This window comes from Balaenoptera ricei, chromosome 10, assembly GCF_028023285.1.
Source record: "Balaenoptera ricei isolate mBalRic1 chromosome 10, mBalRic1.hap2, whole genome shotgun sequence".
Lineage (NCBI taxonomy): Eukaryota > Metazoa > Chordata > Mammalia > Artiodactyla > Balaenopteridae > Balaenoptera > Balaenoptera ricei.
Genome location: NC_082648.1, coordinates 11,767,501 through 11,788,175, shown reverse-complemented (window position 1 = coordinate 11,788,175; position 20,675 = coordinate 11,767,501). Strand labels below are relative to the sequence as shown.

The 20,675-nt window shown below is 37.4% G+C and overlaps 2 protein-coding genes across 5 annotated transcripts in view; one reads left to right on the top strand and one right to left on the bottom strand.

Annotated features, from left to right (window-relative positions):
• The window catches only part of PLBD1 (phospholipase B domain containing 1), a 67,960-nt gene extending 62,350 nt beyond the window's left edge, over positions 1 to 5,610 (top strand). For both annotated transcript variants that reach the window (XM_059934497.1, XM_059934498.1), the window contains exons 9-11: positions 2,321 to 2,506; positions 3,187 to 3,293; positions 5,340 to 5,610. In XM_059934497.1, the coding sequence (XP_059790480.1) occupies positions 2,321 to 2,506; positions 3,187 to 3,293; positions 5,340 to 5,507 (461 nt within the window). In that variant the 3' untranslated portion in view covers positions 5,508 to 5,610. The remainder of the gene's footprint in view (positions 1 to 2,320; positions 2,507 to 3,186; positions 3,294 to 5,339) is intronic.
• A 695-nt stretch (positions 5,611 to 6,305) lies between these two features.
• The window catches only part of ATF7IP (activating transcription factor 7 interacting protein), a 123,900-nt gene continuing 109,530 nt past the window's right edge, over positions 6,306 to 20,675 (bottom strand). For all 3 annotated transcript variants that reach the window (XM_059935348.1, XM_059935347.1, XM_059935349.1), the window contains exons 11-15: positions 18,496 to 18,574; positions 16,749 to 16,904; positions 13,859 to 14,041; positions 12,110 to 12,222; positions 6,306 to 10,922 (exon numbers count right to left, since the gene is read on the bottom strand). In XM_059935348.1, coding sequence (XP_059791331.1) covers positions 10,500 to 10,922; positions 12,110 to 12,222; positions 13,859 to 14,041; positions 16,749 to 16,904; positions 18,496 to 18,574 — 954 coding nt within the window. In that variant the 3' untranslated portion in view covers positions 6,306 to 10,499. The remainder of the gene's footprint in view (positions 10,923 to 12,109; positions 12,223 to 13,858; positions 14,042 to 16,748; positions 16,905 to 18,495; positions 18,575 to 20,675) is intronic.

The following is a 20,675-nucleotide window of genomic DNA, read 5'->3' as shown; positions in this document are numbered from 1 at the left end:
CCTCACACCAGTCAGAATTTCCAACATCAAAAAATCTACAAACAATAAATGCTGGAGAGGGTGTGGAGAAAAGGAAATCCTCCTACACTGTTGGTGGGAATGTAAATTGGTACAGCTACTATGGAGAACAGTGTGGAGGTTCCTTAAAAAACTAAAAATTAGCCTTTATCCTTTAGAAAACTGGAGTCTTTGAAAAGGGAGAACAGACAGGTCAGAGAGAAGACAGGAGGAGAATTAGGAAACTTTTGAAATAGATCAGCTGAGAGATGAGTAGGAACAGAACCAAGATAAGGTATGGGTCCTGGGGATCAGGGCTGGTCCTTCATTTCCCAGGTCCTCGAATCCATTTTGTAACGACACCCAGAGGGAACTGCCTCACTCCAGGGTGGCTCCTGCCAGCTAAATGCATATAATGTGCATAAAACAGAATTAACTAAGGTGGAAACTTCAATTGCCAAGAAGATCAGATGCTACCAAGTAACGGACCTACCTCCTCTTGTTGGAAAATCCACCTGAGAAGTCACATCATTAGGTGGTTACTTGGGTAGCATGGCAGTTCAAAACTGAGAACCTAGCTGTCTGACTTGGTCCTAAGAGCCTGATAATAATAGGAAGCCGCTGAGTATATGATGGTAGATTCAGGTTCTTTGCAATCCCATTCCTAGATCCCATGAAGAGGTCTACCCTGGGACTAAAACAAGTTGATGCTGATCTGTCTGTAGTTTGTTTTTTTTCCCCCCAGAGGCAAGAAGAACACAGAGTTAAATTCATTGAGTGTCTACTATATACTTGACATACCTTTTACTTATATTCTTTTGTTTGACCTTCATAACATATTTCCAGATAAGTAGTATTGTTACCATCTTACTGTAAGGGAAGAAAGGCTCAGAAAGAAACATGTGATTTTCCTAAATAATTAAGCGATATCATATAGCCATTAAAAAAAAAAAAAAAAAGTCCCACAAACCTCCTAGTGTTTGGAAGCAGCTGTGATATGTCGATAGAAGCCCTGGGTGTTTTTAGTCAGAAGGAAGGCATTCGACCTCTCTGAACCTCTGTTTCTTCCTTTAGAAGGAGGGATGTAATATTTATACATCAGCAGGTGGTTGTGATATTATACAAGATACTCTATTTTAAATCCTTTTTTAATCATGAAGCTTTATGAAAATGTGAAGTATAAAGCAGCCATTTTTATTATTCATTTGAGCTATTCACGTAGAGAACTATAATTATAAAAGTTAATATTCATCTAGTGCTTACCAAGTACCAGACCCTGTTGTAAGCTACTCCATCTGTTTGAACTCATTTAACGCTCACAATGATCCTTATAAGGTAAGTACTGTCATTGTTCACATTTTATAGATGAAGACACTGAGGCACAGAGAGGTTAAAAAATTCGTGTAAGGTCACATACCTAATAATGGCAGGACCAGGCTTAAGATCCAGGCAGTCTAGCTCCCAAGTTGTATAACCTAGGTATACTGCAATAATAAATGTGACTTTTAGCCTGCACTTTCAATGTTGTCTTTATCTCACTTCTTCCTGATGCTGGCTCTGTGCCCCAGAATCAGCAACGTTGAATGTCTTGTCATTTGTTTTCTCTTAATAACTTCACCCCCGAGTAGGGGATCCTATAAAACAGTAAGAAGGGAAAAAGGCAGACAAGGGCTAAGAGAATATGGGAGTGGGAATTAATCCCTGAATGGTGAAGGTTGACTGACTATCCCATAGGCAACACCCTAGGCCACTGTAATCTGAGCTGTTCCTGAAATGCTGATTTTACTAAAGGTGTGTCACATGTTTGATGCCTAGTGACCTTGGACCTTGGTGAAGCTTTGAATGAAGCTGAGCCTTTATGAATGTTTAGCATCAGAGGAGTTAAATGCCTACTGGAACCTTAAAGACCATCTCCATTCCCCTCACATTATGAACTCTTGCTTTCCCTCCTCCTGCTAAAAAAAGGGGTTGGGGGAATGAGGTTAACTGCCTAAGGTCTAGTTATTCAACCCTGAGCCTAGAATTCAGATTCTCTTCTGCTTAATAGATTGCTTTAAGAATTTGGGGTGAAAAACCAAAGAATCCTGATGCTCTTCTTCCCCTAATGGAATAATCTAGAGGTATACCGAGTCTGTAAATTTCACAGGATCTGTTTGATTGCCAGGGTTCACAGTCATTATTTTCTATGTAGTATCATTTTGTAATTACACAGCTGTGGCAATTTTCAAAAGAAAGTACCACGAATAACATTTCTTTTGTTCCCTGTCTCTTCTGTCTTCCTCCCCGTCCATCCCACCCTCCCCTCCCTTCCATTCCAAATTAGGATACTGGTCCTCCTACAACATTCCTTTCCATGAAAAAATCTACAACTGGAGCGGCTATCCAGTGTTGGTTAAGAAGCTGGGTTCGGACTACTCTTACCATCTGGCTTCACGAGCCAAAATCTTCCGGCGCGACCAAGGGAAAGTGACCGACATGGAATCCATGAAATATATCATGCGATACAACAGTACGTGGCACGTTTCTCAAGAATCATTCTTCAAAACTCCTTTTCTTCCCCATGGATAAAGAATCCATGTAATTTTATCATCTCTGTACTAGAAGGAATTATAAGAAGTTATTGAATTATTTAGTATTCAACTGATACTCTGCATATTATATACTCAACAAATAGAATTTTGTCCTCTTTTATAAAAATGATAGGGAAGAGGATTCTACATATTTTTTTAACTGAAAAAGTTATATATAAAACACAGAAGAAAGAACCCATGTAGGGTACTTTTTTTACCCTACCGTCCCAAACACAGATTTCCTTCCAAGGAGAAAAGCAGCTACTAAAACAACAATTATTCATAAACTCTTTATTTTTGATGAACAGTATCGAGTCAGATTTGTATTTATTTTGTTAAAAAAAAAATGTATGTACATTTGTCCTCTGTTATCTCTCTTCCATCCATTCTTCACTGTGCAAGGTTCTTGAGACCAGGCTGAGCCTGGAGCAGGGGACTTGCGGTTGCCTCTTCCCAGTACACGTCGGAGGTGACTTCTGTATATGGGAGCAGGCTGGGCCGAGGAGGTCTCTGGGGTACACTCTCTGATCGTCTAGGCTTTCACAGGTCCAGTTTACTGTGGATAAGTGGATCTCGGAATGGTCAGTGCTCACTCTTTTCCCCATCACTTGTTTCCTAGATTACAAGAACGATACTTACAGTAAGGGTGATCCCTGCAATACCATCTGCTGCCGTGAGGACCTGAACTCACTTAATCCAAGTCCTGGAGGTTGCTATGACACCAAGGTAACACGCTATTGGTTGTTTTGTTTTGTTTTTTAACTTTTTGTTTTATACTGGAGTATAGCCAATTAACAATGTTGCAATAGTTTGAGGTGCACAGCCCAGTGACTCAGCCATACATAACATGTATCGATTCTCCCCCCAAACTCCGCTCCCATCCAGTCGCTATTGGTTTTTGAATTTAATTTCCACCAGTACCTAGGCCTTTTCAAAGGCAAAGCTGCAGAGGTTTTTGTGGCATAAAACACAATGATGTCTCTGAACACAAACTCAGTTCAGGAATCAGCTTTTTCAGAGAGTCTGGTGGTAGGTCCTACTGCCTCACTTCCAGTTCCTGCTCTGCCGCTCAGCTGTAAATCACATCGTCTTTTATGCTTCTGTGTCCTCATCTGAAAAATGGAAATAAGCGTACTTGCCTCAAGGGTTGTTGTGAAGAATCAACATTTACTATCTATAAGATGTTCACAGCAGTACTCAGTGGGTTATTTGTAAATGTGCACAATCATGCTGCTGCTGATGATGGTGCTGGGGAGGTTTTGTCTTACCAGGACCGGCCCAAAGCCCAGAGAACATACTGAGAGCAGCGTGATTTCACGTTACACAGGAACTGAATGTAGCTGAAGGAACAAGTAATGGACCAGATGCTCAAGCAATAAAGAGTTTTCACTATGCTAGAATTCTTAAGTGCTGTAATGTGTCTCACAATATAGGTAATAAAAAGTTTGCAGTGGGGCTGAAGCCCACTCACATAGGCTTGTGAGAACCAGTTGTTAAAATAGTTGACACCATGTTGATAGCTTGAAGTGGTGGAATATTTACATCATGGAAATCAGCAAACACTACAAATTGGGGTCTTTTTCCCTCAGAGAGCTAGTTAGTTAAAAATTTACCAGCACACTACTGGATTTGGGATGTCCAAGGTTGTGAGTTAGCCATCTAGTTGGTGGAAGGAATCATTCTACCACATCCTTTTTGCACTTTTGGCTTGGGCATGTGTCTTTTCATTTGCATCTCCAGTCCTAAATTCTGGAAGAAATCTCTTAGAAGCGGAGTTAACTGTTCTAGCTGAAGCTCTCTAATAACTGTAAGAATGCCAACCCCCCCCATACATTATTTTTTCTATCAGCTTAATGTCTAAACAGAAGATGCTTTAGAATAGTTTGAGCCAAGCTTTAGCCTTAATGACTCTCAAAATGCTGTGTAAGAAAAATTTAGTGGATGTAGCGAGCCTGGCACACATGAAGCCCCAGTGAATGCTTTTGTATTTATTTCTTTTTAATGGTATTTGCAGACATTCAGTAAAGTGTGTGAAAAGTGTTATGTCCATTCCAGAACACACAAAGAGAATTACTTGAACTGGGGAGAACCCAAGCCAAGCTGCCATCTGCCAAATTTTACTTTTTTTCAGGAGACAAGAGCCTGCCAATTTTTCATCAAAAAAGTCTCTGTTGAAGCATATACTTTAAAAATATCATTTCTCTTGAGCCATTTTGAATATGAGGAAAATCAGAAGTTATGAGACATTTCCTGCTTTCCCCTCTAAGCTTAAGATCTGCTGCTACCCAATGTTCAAGTGTTTTTAAGACACGGACCTCACTTTTTATCGAGTTCCTTCTACTTCAATACTCGTTAGTGCCCTGATTAATAACAACTTTTACTGAGGAATTAATCTATTCTAGGCACTGCTTCAAGTATTTGCTCTCATTAATCCTTATGACAACTCTTCTATGAAGCAGGGTTATTAGTTTACTTTTACAAATGAGAAAATGGAGTCAAAATACATTTTGGAGCTAGAATTCCAAACATGAGTAACCTGATTCCAGATCTCACACTTTTGGCGGTTAATTTAACACACTTCTACTAGTCAGTGCACATTTGAATGCCAAATGGAAACAGAAGAGCATTATTGTGGAAGCTTGCAAGATTTTATTTTAAGGGGAGCTAATACTGTGACTTTGGACAAACAGCAGGAACAACAGCTACAGCAGGGACGTAGTCTAGCTTTTCCCCAGTGGTTTCCTAAAAGGTCCCCCTCTTCTCTCTTTGCAGGTGGCAGACATCTACCTGGCATCCAAGTACACAGCCTATGCCATCAGTGGGCCCACAGTACAAGGCGGCCTCCCTGTTTTTCACTGGAGCCGTTTCAACAAAACTCTCCATGAGGGCATGCCAGAGGCCTACAACTTTGATTTTATTACCATGAAACCAATTTTGTAACTTGACATAAAAAGGAGGGAGATGAGACACCAAGGGCACTATTTTAACTATGTTTTCCCATTCAGAATTAGTCTTAATAAAATATATTCAATCCAGGCTATCACTTTCATTTTTCACTGCCAATTTTGTCATTTTTAAAACAGGCATTTACTATAGGGTGGGGCGCTGTAGAAGAAAACATTACATATGATAAATGACAGTACCGTTTCAGCACACAAGCTTATACACAACAAAGTATGGGAGAAACTGCTCCCTTGCTCACGAAAATCCATTCTCTGCTCTTAAGCCTGGCCCCACAGACCACACCTCCCAGGCGCCCTCGGGCAGCTGTGCCACGTGGCAGAGTTCTCGCGAGTGGACTCTTCCCAGGCCTGGCTCCTAACAGCCTGTACTCCTCGTGCTCTGTCCCCTTCTCCCAGCTGGATGTGCTTAACGACAAAGCCCTAGGGGGTGGTGGGACCTCCAACAGGAATACTCCAATAGTGTTCTTTTTCTGGTCATTAAGAAGCAACAGCTGAGTCTTTTTCTGGCGCAGGATAGGCACATAATATAGCAAATTTTAATGTTGTCTCCCATTAGTTAAAAGCAGCGTATCTAATCTGGGAGCAACTCTGCATAACAAACTTTTCTTTCAAAGCTGGAGAACTGTATGTGGTTTGAGTACCGTGGTACTGTCAAGTTAAACGAACCATACTGAACAGTGTAACAGTGACTCTTAACAAGGTGAAAGACTCCCAAAAGAAAAAAAAAAAAAAACCACAAGGGCTGAGAATAATCAGAATGAATCAGAGTACACAGGATGTTAAAAACCCAGTAGTTTATTTCAAAGTATAAATTTCAGGCTTGCTGAACAAAATCCCACTACAGTTAACACTTATACAGACAACACTCTACTGTACATTTAAAAAAGAAAAACCCCACAAAAACCTTCAAAACCTAATAAAAATAGGGCAACTTGCTATAGCCCAGTTTCTATTAGACATTAGGAAGGTCTTACATTGTCTTATTATTTACACTTTCAACTGCAATAAAGAAAAATCAGGATGCAAGTTTACTACAAAGGAATTATTTTTATATTTAACTTTGAAATGGTTGATAAAACACTAAAGCCAGGATTTCCCAAAAGGTGTTTGATTGCCCAGTTACCTTATTTACAAACAAAATTTTTTTAAAAGATGGCAATTAAGTATAAATGATGGGTATTAACTGACTCTACAAATTAAAAAAAATGAAAAACTTACTTAGCACGATAAAATAATTTGACCAGAAGACAAAGCATGTGTTTGTATCATCCTATTCCTCCCCAGTGGCTGGCTCAAGGGGGATAAGTTTCAGGAATTGGATAAACCTGCCGCACTAACAAAACACCTTATAGGAATTGTTCTAATCTTTTTTTTTTTTTTTTGTCCCAAAATTTTAGAAAAGGGGAGGAGGCATCATTTGCCCAGTAAATAGTAAGGCAGGCAGAATCATACATTGGTTTGAGATAAGAGTTATTTTCAATAATCTAATACTGGGACATGGTTTTTCTGGAAATTAAAACAGGCCAATGATAAAGCTAAAGTAATGAATAAATCATAGAATACTGAAATAGCCCAAGAAGGAAAGTCCCAGAGAACACTTGGAAGTGTTTGCCGTAACCTACTGTGCTAAGATCACAGTGTATAGAAGTGAGAGAGGAGGATACCAGAGGCATTATTTTGTTAATCTTGTACAGTACTGGAAAATTCGCAGAACAAGACAAAAATGTATGTAGTATTAACACCTTGCTGCATAAATGATCATTTTGAAAATGTAAGCAAAAGAGCAAACAAAAAAAAAACTACGTTAACACTTAATCCAATAGCGCAAGAGAACAGTATGGTGTGGCCCGCTAAGGAGTTCTGCTGACAGATGGTCCTAAGATTCCAGGCTCCTTGCTTTAGGTCATTTTTTTCAATTAAACCTTTCATTTACTATCTGGCAATGGGGGTCAGGAGAGTGGGGAACACCTCTCTGTGAGGCAAATGGTATCCCAATAAATACTCACTTCTCAAGGAAGAAAGCGCTACTCTTCACTTCTCTCATAAACTTCTACTGTGTTAAACAGCACACAGTTTTCTGCATATTTTAAAAAGTGAGTCCAGAGAAATAGAAGGATATAGTTACCTCATAAAGCTACCTGTTAACAACAGATGTCTTTGTATGTAATTTATAAATTTACTGGCAAGAACGTAATTTTAAAATGTGAGGCTTACACTTAAAACAGGGTGAAGATTACTCTGACAAAGTGCATAGAGAGTAACAAACATCACAATTACCTTTAAATGTCATATAAACATCCTATATTTCAGGTTGAAGTATCAGAAGTTTCCAGGATTTCCAATAAGGCAATACTTACACAAGTATTGTCAGGCTAAAAAGGTAGCAAACTTGCATTCCCAAAATGGGATTATCAAGCTTGTTAATAACACTCTGTGAAAAGATATTGTGAAATAAAAAAAGGTACCATGGAGCGTGAACTGCTATTAAAAAAATCTGTAACCAGTAGCTATTTCTAGTTGAGTCCTCCATTCTCTGCCCCCAAAGAAGCAAACCAAACAAAAAGAAAGCACTCCTCAACATTAAAACCTGCCCCAAATAAAAGCCTAGAGTTCTAGCCTAGCACCCATCAGTAACTCCAATATAGCTGTTGCCTATAAATCCCATGGCAGGCTAACTGAAGGAGACCATCTTGTAATATCTTTTCCCTCAAATAATCACAATTTCTCTTTGTACCTTCCCTCCACCACCTGTAATAAACAGTTTTATTTTACTGTAGAAAATCTATTTTTAGGGTTACTATTTAAGTATTTTTTTTCTCTGACAGAAATGACACAATATAGGCTAAAATAACATTTTCCTTCTACTGGGCTTTCTTCACCTGATTATATAATGCTATGAAAACTTTAAAAAAAAAAAAAGGATTAGTGAATATAAATAAACGTTCACCAAGGGAACCTTTCTAGGCTAGGTAAGCAAATTATTATCAAGTGACCACAAAACCGGTCAATAAAGAACAGTTTTGAACGTGGGCTTTCTATTCTGTAGACAGGAATGATCTTGAACACATAACACTGCAACCATTGCAGGTAAAAACATATATACATGCAGATATAAGATAGGTGCTCACACACATCTAGAAGATCATCAATTTCTCCCTTTAAAATTTTTCATTGGCATGACATTGGCAACTTCTTTACCATCATCATTAGTCCTAGAATGAGTAACGTCTACATAGTTGGTTGGCAAATACGATTAGTGGAAACTTTAATTCTCATTGTGGTCTCATTTTCTGAAAGCAAAAGGAAGATTTTGGATTTACTTTTGGCAAATTACAATCTGTAGGCTTTCTTCAGCATCAATCAAACTTCACACCCAACATGACAGTACACTGACTGGTAAAAGTCTCTAAAGAGTTTCTTTACAACAAGAATGCTTCCTTATTACAAGCCATTGAAGTTGCAAACAAAGCAGCATTAATATTGAAGCCATAGCTCCCACTTATAATTCCAGGAAAAATTAATGACTAACTTATTTAATAAGGTAGGAGTATGAATTCAAATATGATATGGGAAGATGAGTTGAAAATTTGTTTCACAAACTCCACAAATTCCTTTCCAAGTATGGCCAACCACACTCTCACCCCCACCAAATTACACCAGCTCTCCTGTCTTAAGCTATCAACACTCAAACACGTACCTGATACCACGTATAGCTGGCATTCATAATGAAAATCCATGACCTAAGCTGAACTTGATTAAAACTTTGAAAAAGAACAGAGATGCACAGAAGTTATATCTAATTGTTACATTAAATGACTCCAAAGGATATACTCTAAAATCCTATCCAAAGCTGACATACGATAAATCAGACAAAACTTAGCACCATCAAAACAAAGTTAAAAGATTAAGACAGGAAGAATGATAGAAGAATAAAGAAGAAATGGAGCTTTCCCTTTGATAGTTTACTCACTGTATTTTGTGAATTTTACTATTTACTTCCTTTGAAAGAATACTATGCTTTGGGTGATAAGGTAAACTAGAATTGCTTTCATCATCTCTAAAACCTTGTGCAACATAGATACCAAAATATATTTGAAGGAAAATTTTCTTACACAACGTGGTCCAAAAATAAAAAGCATTTATATTCTTGGAAGAAAAGAGCAAGTCAAATTTTTGGAGTGAAATGTAGTGATGTCACTGATGAGACTATTTATAAAAGGCTTGGTCTAAAATTTACTTGAGGGAGATGTGCTACGTTTGGGGGAGATAAAGGAGAAATGAGGGTGAAAGGCTGTCAGGGAAGAGTAAATAATAATGGACAAATGGCCCTGTTTACTTTTGTTGTTAATCTTTAAGGCACAAAATAAATGGAAAAACCAGATTAGAAAAGAGAGGGCCCATTGCAGATCTTTTTCATCTAACTGACAACCCAGAAGAGACAAAAGAAAAGATGAACAGATCCTTTCCTGTGTTCAAATTAACCTATTTTATACTATTTAACCAATTTGCTTTTTATTTTTTCTTTGGGTTCCATTTAGATTCAGTTTAAATCATTTATCCATGAACCTACAGATCTCTGAGAAGCAGAATCATGCCAGATACATACCTCAAATCCTTTGATCTACTTACTTCACACTGGAAGAGAGGTAAATTTGAGAATGAAAATGGGAGATTCCACTGCAATAAACATATAAATACAGAAAAGCACAAACACCCACACATATACCCCAGCCTCAAAACTAAAGCAAGGTGCACATTTACATTTCAAAACCCTGAAGCTTGAATTGTTCAGGAAAAGATTCTGCTTTATGGGCTGAGTTTATTCTGATTATAAACCAATGTAGTGTATATACACATCTGTCCAAGAAGTCTTGCACAGTGTGGATTTTACAATGGGTATCATGCACAAGATTAAAGCGAGACCCAAAAGTGGAACTTTTGAAAGAGGAAGAGATAAAGGCTCCAAGGTTTAACTGCTCTGGGAAGAAGAGATCACATCCGTTGACTGAGGATCACAGAAAGGTCCAAAACGTCCATAAATATCCTTGGCTCGTACTGCAAAGTAGTATTTGCTGCCAGATACAAACTGGGTGAGAGTGCATGCCATGGGCAAGGGAAGTGCCTTTACTTCTCCAATCTTCTTCCACTGTGAGGGCACAGTGGCACTGGGTTCCTCATGGTAAGCATACAGATGGTAGCTGTCAACGGCGGCACAGCTTCTATCCACCTCAAGGACACTCCAGGACAGCACAATGCCGTTTTGACTCTGCACCCGGGCTAACTTCAAGTGTGGCTTCTGAGGCGGCGATGTGCTGGCGGCCTCCGGGGGCAGGCGCTGCGGCTGCGGGGCTTCTGGTAAGGGCGCCGGGTGCACAGGGCGTGAGGGGGGCTCCTAGAGGAAGAAGAGGCACGCCGGTTTATAATGGCCACAAAGAGGGCCGCTGCTGAGGGCAGAGCACAGCATCCTAGAGACCATTTAGAGGGGCTTCACCTTACACCAAGGACCCTGGGAGACACCAGACCCCATGCCATTTCTGGCAAGTTCTAGTTGATGATTTGTAACCAGTCACACCCCGCACGATGAGAGCTAAGGTTCCTCCCCCTCTACGTTCGAGGTCTAAAATACTGTTTTCCTTGGGAAACAAAAGCCCTTGCTGATGGAACATCATCTTGATAAAAACTGAAATAAGCACCTACTTCTAACAAAATAATTTATGATTTGATGATCTACACTACAGATACTTATTTTAATATAACATTTTTAAGTAACATGTGTGGCAGTCTATCATGTAAAATTGAGTATCAACTCTACTTTCATTTTCAAACTGTTTTTCCATATAAAGACAGCAGCGTATTCTTATAAGTAAGCACATTTAACACTGAATGTATATTCTGTTCTTGGTCAGTTCTTGGTCAGCACGAAAAAGGTGACATTTATATTGGACTGTGAAAGACAGAATTTAGAAATGTAGAAATAGTCATGGACCTTTCTGCCAGTAGGTAAAAGCATGAGCAAGGGCATGAGGATAGGCAAGTGAGGGGATTTATGGGCAAAAACAAGTATTAACTTTTATCTAGATATTGGGTATGTGAAGAACATACACATTTGGAAAGGTAAGTTAAGGCCAGATGACGAAAATGTATGAGGTATGACCTTGGGCTGGTTACTCAACCACTCTGTACATTAGCTGTCATACCTATAATAAAGGTATTAAATAAAAACTGAAGTTAGAACATGAAAAGATACTTTTTTAAATATCCTTTTTAATACTCAAAAGTGCTCTTTTTAATTTAACCATGCGTTTAAAATGGTCTATTTCACTCTGCATGCCCCAGATGTGGGCTCTTTTTATACACTGTCCACCACCACAAGCAAACTCAATAATCCTCAACCATCATTCCCTACAAACATTTGCTCACAATGCTAAGGTCTATTTTCTTCAATAAACTTCTGCTGGAGACAGAGAAGACCTGTCATTTCCTTTTGACATAACCAGTTTAAAGAAAAAAGTGCCAACTGCAATGCTACTTGATGGCTGTGCAGGTGAGAACTTTGTGAAACCAGGCGTCCGTACTTACGGCGTGCACTTGCGGCGGCCGGTGATGCACCGTGAGGTGAGGTCCTGCTGACCCCAGGGTTAATCCATTGTTTACAACGTATGCAGTTGCTTGAGGCACTCGAACTGTAACACCTATAAAAGAAAATTCAGTGACAAGATTAGAATTCTATTCCAAATTTGGTAGAACACTGAATTAAACATTTAAAGTCAGTAAAGTGATGTTTTTAAAATTCAAAAGGGAAAATATTTCTCTTCTTCCTATAAGGCTACACTCAGCTAAAGTATTATTTGAGCACGAGGATAAAGAAATTCTCACATATGCGAGCTACCAAAATAAAATCCACCTCCGTGAACTTTTCCTCAAGTAGCCACTGGAGGATATATGCTACCCACGTGAGAGAGAAAATCAAGAAAGAGGAAAACAGGAGACGCAGTGAACAGGAGATCCAGCACAGGAGAGAAGTAAATGCAGTCCCTACCAAAAGGACTATAACGAAAAATCCTAGAACGCTGCAACACTGGAGGTAGACACGTGCAAGGCACACAGGTCAGAAAGGAGCAGTGTGACTCTCAAGACAGAAGACGGGAAGCTATCTTCACAAAGATCTCTGCTGCCTCCAGGACAGGCAAGTTATCCTTGCCTTGTGTGAATGAGGTTCCTCTTTCTTTCCATGCCCTGCTGATCAGCTGAGGATACTCATTCATCCAACAGAAAACTCTTCTGACGTACATCAGGGCAACAAAAGCAGAAAATTTAGAAGCCACCCATGCCTCAACCACATTCCTGCTATATATTCAGTACCGCCATGTACCCTGACTGGGCTGAGCCCAGTTTCCCAGAATTCATTCATGACACTGTTGACTGATTTCCCCAGAGAAAGCTCTTGTAAACTTGAGAAAGCTGAAGCCAGAATGTGAACCAGAGACTCTGCTTAGTTTATTTTCTCCTAGGAGCCATCACCTAATAATGGCATTACTGAATTTTCTTTAAACAGCTGGATTTGCCCTTGCTATTAAATTTTGCAAAACTAAATATTTTTAGTGATACCTATATAGATTGCAAAACCATACAGAAAAACAGAAAGTAAGTAAGGATGATGGTTACCTCTGATGGAAGGGAGAGGGATGCAATTAAGGGCGGCCATATAGTAGACTTCTGGATACTGATAAAGCTCTATTTCTTAGGCTGGTGGGGAGTTCATACATGGTTCATTTTGCCATTTTTCTTTAAACTTTAAATACATCTTTTACAGAAACTTGTTTGTATGATATATTTTACTACTAAAAAAAATATATATGTATATTTTTTTTTCCATTTATATACACATACATAAACATATGGAAATTACAAGTTACCTTGAACATTTTCCCATTTTTTATTTCTCAGCCACTTCCCACACCTTTAAGACTCTCTCATTGGAGGCTATCCTTTACCATTATCTCCATCTGGGCTAAGTCACAATTGATCATTCCCACTTTAACTAGGCAAGGTGTCTCTTAATAGAGTATAGACCAACATCAAATACGGTACTGTGATAGTACAGGCCATAAATAATTAAATTGAAGACAACACCCAGAACACGTATCATATAATATACAAGTCCAATTTTTCTGGTTAACTCTCCTAAGGGAAGAAAAATGAATTAATATTAGTTTTAATATGATATTCAGCACTTTTTGCTAAATCTAATGTCAATATAAGCTACTCCAACTAAGTGCTAAAGAACTACATGTAACTTGGAGCCATATACAGGCAAGAGTCTCTTACTATTTTGGGGATTGACCTGCCGAACAGCAGGAGCCTGCATAACAGTTCCTCGCAGGGGAGCCTGAGCTGGTGGTGCGGGGAGAGTTGTATAAACCACTTGATGGTTTGCAGGAGCTCTTGGTACAGGGAGCCTCGTGGTCACCTGAGTTACTGGACGATGCGTTACATTCACGGTGGTTGGAGCTAATGAAAAGCAGAAAAATGTATTAAAAATGCAGTAAATTCTATGCTAAGTAAACAGTATTAAATGATAATTAACTTTATACAAAATCTGATTTACTATAATAAAGAGAAATAGAGACAAGAGTCTCCTTTTGTAATCGTGAAAGGTAAGAATGACAGGGCCAATGAAAATTAATATTATTACAATCCAAGCTTCAGAAGAAAAGAGTACCTCAACCAGGTCCAATGCCCTTCCTACTCTAGTTTAACTAGATAAATAAGCAAGTGAAGATGAAGAAAGGGTTTAGACCTTGAGAGTATGATCTTATAGGAGTGATTTAAAAGAGTAAATTTTCCCTTCCTCAGTGTTAAATTATTCTTAGCAGAGTGGAACTTTTGGCCCTCCAGGCCTTCTACCGATGGGTATAAATCCAAGAGAGTAACTCCGTGTTCCCACAGTTCAAAAAAACTGGCTAGGGCTTCCCTGGTGGCGCAGTGGTTGAGGATCTGCCTGCTAATGCAGGGGACACAGGTTCGAGCCCTGGTCTGGGAAGATCCCACATACTGCGGAGCAACTGGGCCCGTGAGCCACAACTACCGAGCCTGCGCGTCTGGAGCCTGTGCCCCGCAGCGGGAGGGGCCGCAGTGGTGAAAGGCCCACGCACTGCGATGAAGAGCGGCCCCCGCACCGCGATGAAGAGTGGCCCCCACTTGCCGCAACTAGAGAAAGCCCTCACACGAAAACTAAGAGACTCAACACAGTCATAAATAAATAAATAAAATAAATAAATAAAATATTAAAAAAAACAAAACAAAACTAATCTTTAAAAAAAAAACAAAAAAAACTGGCTATTATAATTGACATTTTCTTCAGATGAGCCAAACCATCTCTTACTCAAAACAATAAAACACCCATTAAAATACAGGCTTCTTCCTAATTAGGCATTCCTCCTAATTTATGTTCCAGAGAGCATTAATGCCTTGAGTGATATTAACACATATTTATCAAAATATGAGTCCTAAATGTTCACTGACAGCATGGAAGTACAGTAATGATTTCAGGAGTTAACAGTTTCTTGTTAATAACTCTCTGAATTAGAATTACATTTTACAAATGACCACATATTAACTATATAATAAAAATCAATAATAAATATACTTTCATATGGAAAAATGTGCTCTATAATAAAATAAATTTGGAGGTAAACACTGGATATAATAAAGATAAAGAGACTGCTTGGTCTTTACATATCCTAACTTTCAACGTGAGTCTTTCGACAGAGGAAAAAAGTAAAGTATACAAGGAGGAATACTTATCTCTTCATCTCCTTATTCTCCATTTTACTATCTATATTGTTCATGGGTTTGCATAATGACATTTCCTTCTAAATTATCTAAATTAGGTGACTGTCATTTTAATTTATTTCACTGGATCAAATTCCATGTGAGCTCAATGTATACCTTAATGAGAAGAGTGCTTATATAAGCATTCTGCAGATAAATCTCTTAAGCAATAGGCTATTTTCTGAAGAAGACAACCTGTCTTGATTGGCTTCCAAACAGATTAGGAGATACAGGCTACATCTTGAAAATGTCTGATTTATAGCTTCTTGAGAGGTAGCAGGTAAAATATTAGTGGTTATCTTCTGACAGTAGTGTTAGGCCAGTTAACACTATTTCAGAGGTGGAGAGAAGGGGTTAGATTCTCGATATATTTTATAGTCAGAGCAGGGAAGATTTGCTGAGTACGGGTGTCAGAGGGAAAGAAGAGAGTCAAGGATGAGGCAGGTCTCTTAAAAAAAAAAAAAAAAACTATTTCTAGTTAAGAATCATGTAAAAATTCTTGTTTGATCAGTCAATTATAACTTCTTGGTTATAATCAGAATGAATCATTACACTCATCCCTTCCAGAGAAACTATATTCATTTCTGCTGTTTACAGTGGCAGATGACAAAGACATATATAATTGAACTCTTCTTTATAACTATTCTGTATCAGTGCTGCTACTTAAGACTGTCCACGAAATTAAGGCATACTGCACTCAAAAACATACACTGCCTTCAAAATAACAATGAGGACTATTCTTAATTTTCTGTCTAATCTTTTTTTAAAATAGTTTATAGTTTTTATAACTTATTACTAACATAATTAGGGTTAAAATCCAGTTCATCTCAAGGGAATGAGAAGACAAGCCACAGACTGGGACAAAATATCTGCAAAAGACATATTTGATAAAGGACTATTATCCAAAACATACAAAGAACTCCTAAAACTCAACAATAAGAAAATGAACCACCCGATTAAAATGTGGACAAAGAATCTGAACAGACACCTCACTAAAGAAGATAACAGATGGCAAACAAGCACACGAAAAGATACTCAACATAACATGTCATTAGGGAGATGCAAATCAAATACCAATGAGATTCCACTACACCTATTAGAATGGTGAAAATCTAAAACACTGACAATACCAAATGCTGGATGTGGAGCACGAGTTCCTCACACTCATTGCTGGCAGAAACGCAAAATGGTACAGCCACTCTGGAAGACACTTTGGCAGTGTCTCACAAAACCAAACACATTCTTCCCGTACGATCCAGCAATCACGCTCATTGGTATTTACCTAAATGAGCTAATTTTCTGTCTAATCTTTCCACTCAATTTCATAGTCATATTTCACTGCAGGCAAAACTAACGTTTCAGCTCAGTGATTCAGCACATTTACCTGTAGGTAGTAAGTGTATGGTTGTCTGAGATGGTCCACTTGTTGGCACCCCAGATGGCTGAAGAGGCGGAGCTGGCTGGATGGGTTGCAATGGTCGAGATATAGGCTGAGAAGAGCTCATGGTTGACACAGGAGTGTGATTTATCTTTTTAGGGTCTGTTAATTAAAAGTGAGACAATATGATTATTGATAGAAAAAAATTAGAAATACAAGTTCATCCTTGCCATTCAGTCACATTTACCCCTAAGAGAACAATTTCTTTGTATTTTAATTAAGTGCACTTTTGCCAATTTGAAAACCAAGTCAGGATCTTAAACAATTCACTGTTGGCTCTATCACAGATTCTAATTCACATTTAAAGAAAACACAGTTTAACTTTTTTTTTTTTAAATGCAAGAATTCTACTTCTAACTCAATACAACAAATTTAAGGCTTTAGCAACTGCTACTTTAATACTTGAGTGTTGATGAAGAACAATGCACTTTAGATGGGAGAATTTAAGTAACACTCAGTGGTGGGGCAATGGAAAGAGGCTCCAAGAGGCAGAGGTGATAGAAAGGGAACTGGCAAGAGCATTGATAACAAACTTTGCTTACTTTACTTTTTTATCTAGAACCAGCCCTACCTGTGTCTTCTCAAAAATAACCTGTATTTATTTTTGTGCTCTAGGAAATTCTTTCCATTAAGATTTCTCTATTAAAAAAAATAGTAAAAGCAATACAGAAAATCTGAAACTTTTAAACAATAATCAGACAGGCATGAATTCAACCCTGACAAATGATGGGGCAAACCTTCCAATTTTACATCAGTTTTATACAAAAAAAAAAAATTGACTTTAATGTCACATAATGAATTGTATAGCTACTTAATTTTGTTTTCCTAAAACCAACTTAACTATCTTATTCCCTAAAATGTAATTTTAAAAAATCTTTAGTTTTTAAAAAAATTTAATGTTTTTAACGTAAAATAATTAGCACCTGATTCCTATTAGATTTTCCACATGCATTATATAATTACCACCACAAAGTTTTACAAATATGTTTGTGAACAAAGTTATTCTCAAATAAGTTTGAGAAATACTTTATAGCTTGAATCATTCTTGGAGATTTACACTGTAAATTAGCATAGCAAAGGCTCGGAGAAATCTGTATTAAGGAAAAAATCCATATAATTTTAACTCAGCATTTTCCAAGCATATTTAACCATGAACTTTTATTCACAGAACACCTATTAACACTGTGGAAGAATAACTGGGAATATTGGTTAATATCTAACCAATAAAATTTCTAAATATTATAACTCAGAATAATATTGAGAATTCTGGGTGTGCATGGTTTTTAACATTACTCTCATTTAACATCTACATTAAAACACACACACACACACACACACACACGGAAAAAACATTTAACTTAAGGTCAAAAGACCTGGGTTTAATTTGCAATCTGAATCTATACTCAACTCTAAAATGAGCAATATAGGGTTATTGTAAGGATCAAGTGAAATAACAGATATAAAAGGAGAGGTGTTCCACAAGTCAAATATTCTCCTAGTTGCTGTTTTCCTTTATGCCTTGTTCATATACATTCAAGATTTGATTTCTATTTTTTAATTCTAATCTTAAAAACCCTCTTTCTAAAAAGGACACAAATAATGGGGTAGAGATCTGTGTTCACTGAATATAATGGATTAAGAGAGAAAAATGGTATCAAAGCATTTCTTAGTATGATTACTTATATTTAAGTACCTTGTGAAGCTCCACTCTCTTCATCATCCATTGTCAGATCAATGACCCCACCTGAATCGTTGCCTGTGGCTTTTCCACTCTGAAAAACAAAACATCTGCATTTTGCAAAGGAAACTCTGGCAGACATAAGGAAAATAAAATAATACTGAGGGGAAACAAGGATAATGCATAGCCTGGTTCAATTTGGACACCTAAATGGCTTTACCTGAAGAAAGACTGTTTGCCAGATAAATGACCCAAGGATACTCATGAGCTAAATATCTGCCACATAAAAAATAACTCTGAAATCTTTTCACAATAAATTCTTTTTTTTTTAAATTACACTGTCAATTGCATAGAGCTATTAAAGTGATGATCAAGTGTTTTAAGTGATTAAATGTAAACAATTCATTTTCTTTTTTTTTTTTTAACTTTTTCTTTTTTTTTTGATGTGGACCATTTTTAAAGTCTTTGCTGAGTCTGTTACAATATTGCCTCTGTTTAACGCCGCGGTTTTTGGCCCCGAGGCATGTGGGATCCCATCTCCCTAACGAGGGATTGAACCCACACCCCCCGCATTGGAAGGCAAAGTCTCAACCACTGGACTGTCAGGGAAGTCCCATACAATCCATTTTCTAACATTTAAATGTTGACCAATCCTACACTAAATTATCAACGTTAATTCACAAAAACACCAAAGGCAACTTTAAAGCCAGAATTAGGTTACATAAAATAATATATTTTTTTCCCTGAAGAATGCTGTCATATGATAGGATATGATGTGCTGTAATCAACTGCCATCTAATTTGACTGAAGTCCACCCACTGTCCAAAATCATTAGAAATGTAATTTTAAAAAATTTTAACTATAAAATAGCAACAAAAAAGGAAAGCAGTACAAAACAGACCTAAAGAGCCAAGATCTTCAAGTCAAAAAGACTGAGTGCATCTTTTAGTTCCAACACATACAAGCTATGTGAATTTATGTTAAAAGGACATTTCCTCAATTTCCAAAATTTGGATATGAAGTCTATTATAAGGATTAATCCAAATATGCATACAAAGAGCTTAACACCAGGCATGATACATGGTAACTGCTTAATAAATGCTAATCATAATTATTTTATGATATCTTATATCAACTCCAAATGATTAAGGCTTTCATCTACAAAACTCCAATTTTGCAAAATTAAAGAAAATAATTCTTTGATGTTAGATATTCAGGCCAAATCCAAACACAATGATGTAATTCTAAATCCAAACACAATGATGTAAATCTAAATCTAAATTCTAAATCTAAATTCTAAATCTAAACACTTATAAACCTTTCTTTGATAATGACTTCATAGAAAATGACTTGTTTACAAACATCACAAATCTGAAAAATTCAAAATGAAAAGTTCTTAACAAACCCTTGAAGAATGTAACAGAATCCACTTGCTACAACAGATCTAAAGGTCCATTTTTCAAAATAAGGTCCACTTTTAAAATTAAGCTTTAAATTCATCAAAAATTACTAGACAAACACGCAAACACCAGTAAAGTAGAACCCAACTAAAAACAAAAGATGGTCAATAAAAATAACTCCAAGTGGAGCCAGATGTTGAATTCAGCAGACTTCAAAGCATCTATTAAAAATATGCTCAAAGAATTACTAGAACAAATAATCCTAAAATTTATATGGAATCACAAAAAACCCAGAATTGCCAAAGCAATCCTGAGGGAAAAAAACAAAGCTGGAGGCCTAACACTCCCAACTTCAGACAATAAACAAAGCTACAGTAATCAAAACAGCATAGTATTGGCATAAAAACAGACATATGGATCAATGGATCAGAATAAAGAGCCCACAAATAAACCCACACACCTACGATCAATTAATCTTTGACAAAGGAGGCAAGAATGATACAATGGAGAAAAGACAGTCTCTTCAGTAAGTGATGTTGGGAAAGCTGGACGGCCACATGTAAATCAATGAAGATAGAACACTCCCTCACACAATACACAAAAGTAAACTAAAAATAGCTTAAAGACTTAAATATAAGACATGACACCATAAAACTCCTAGACAAGAACATGGGCAAAACATTCTCTGACATAAATCATAGCAATGTTTTCTTAGGTCAGTCTCCCAAGGCAACAGAAATAAAAGCAAAAATAAACAAATAGGATCTAAAGAAACTCATAAGCTTTTGCACAGCA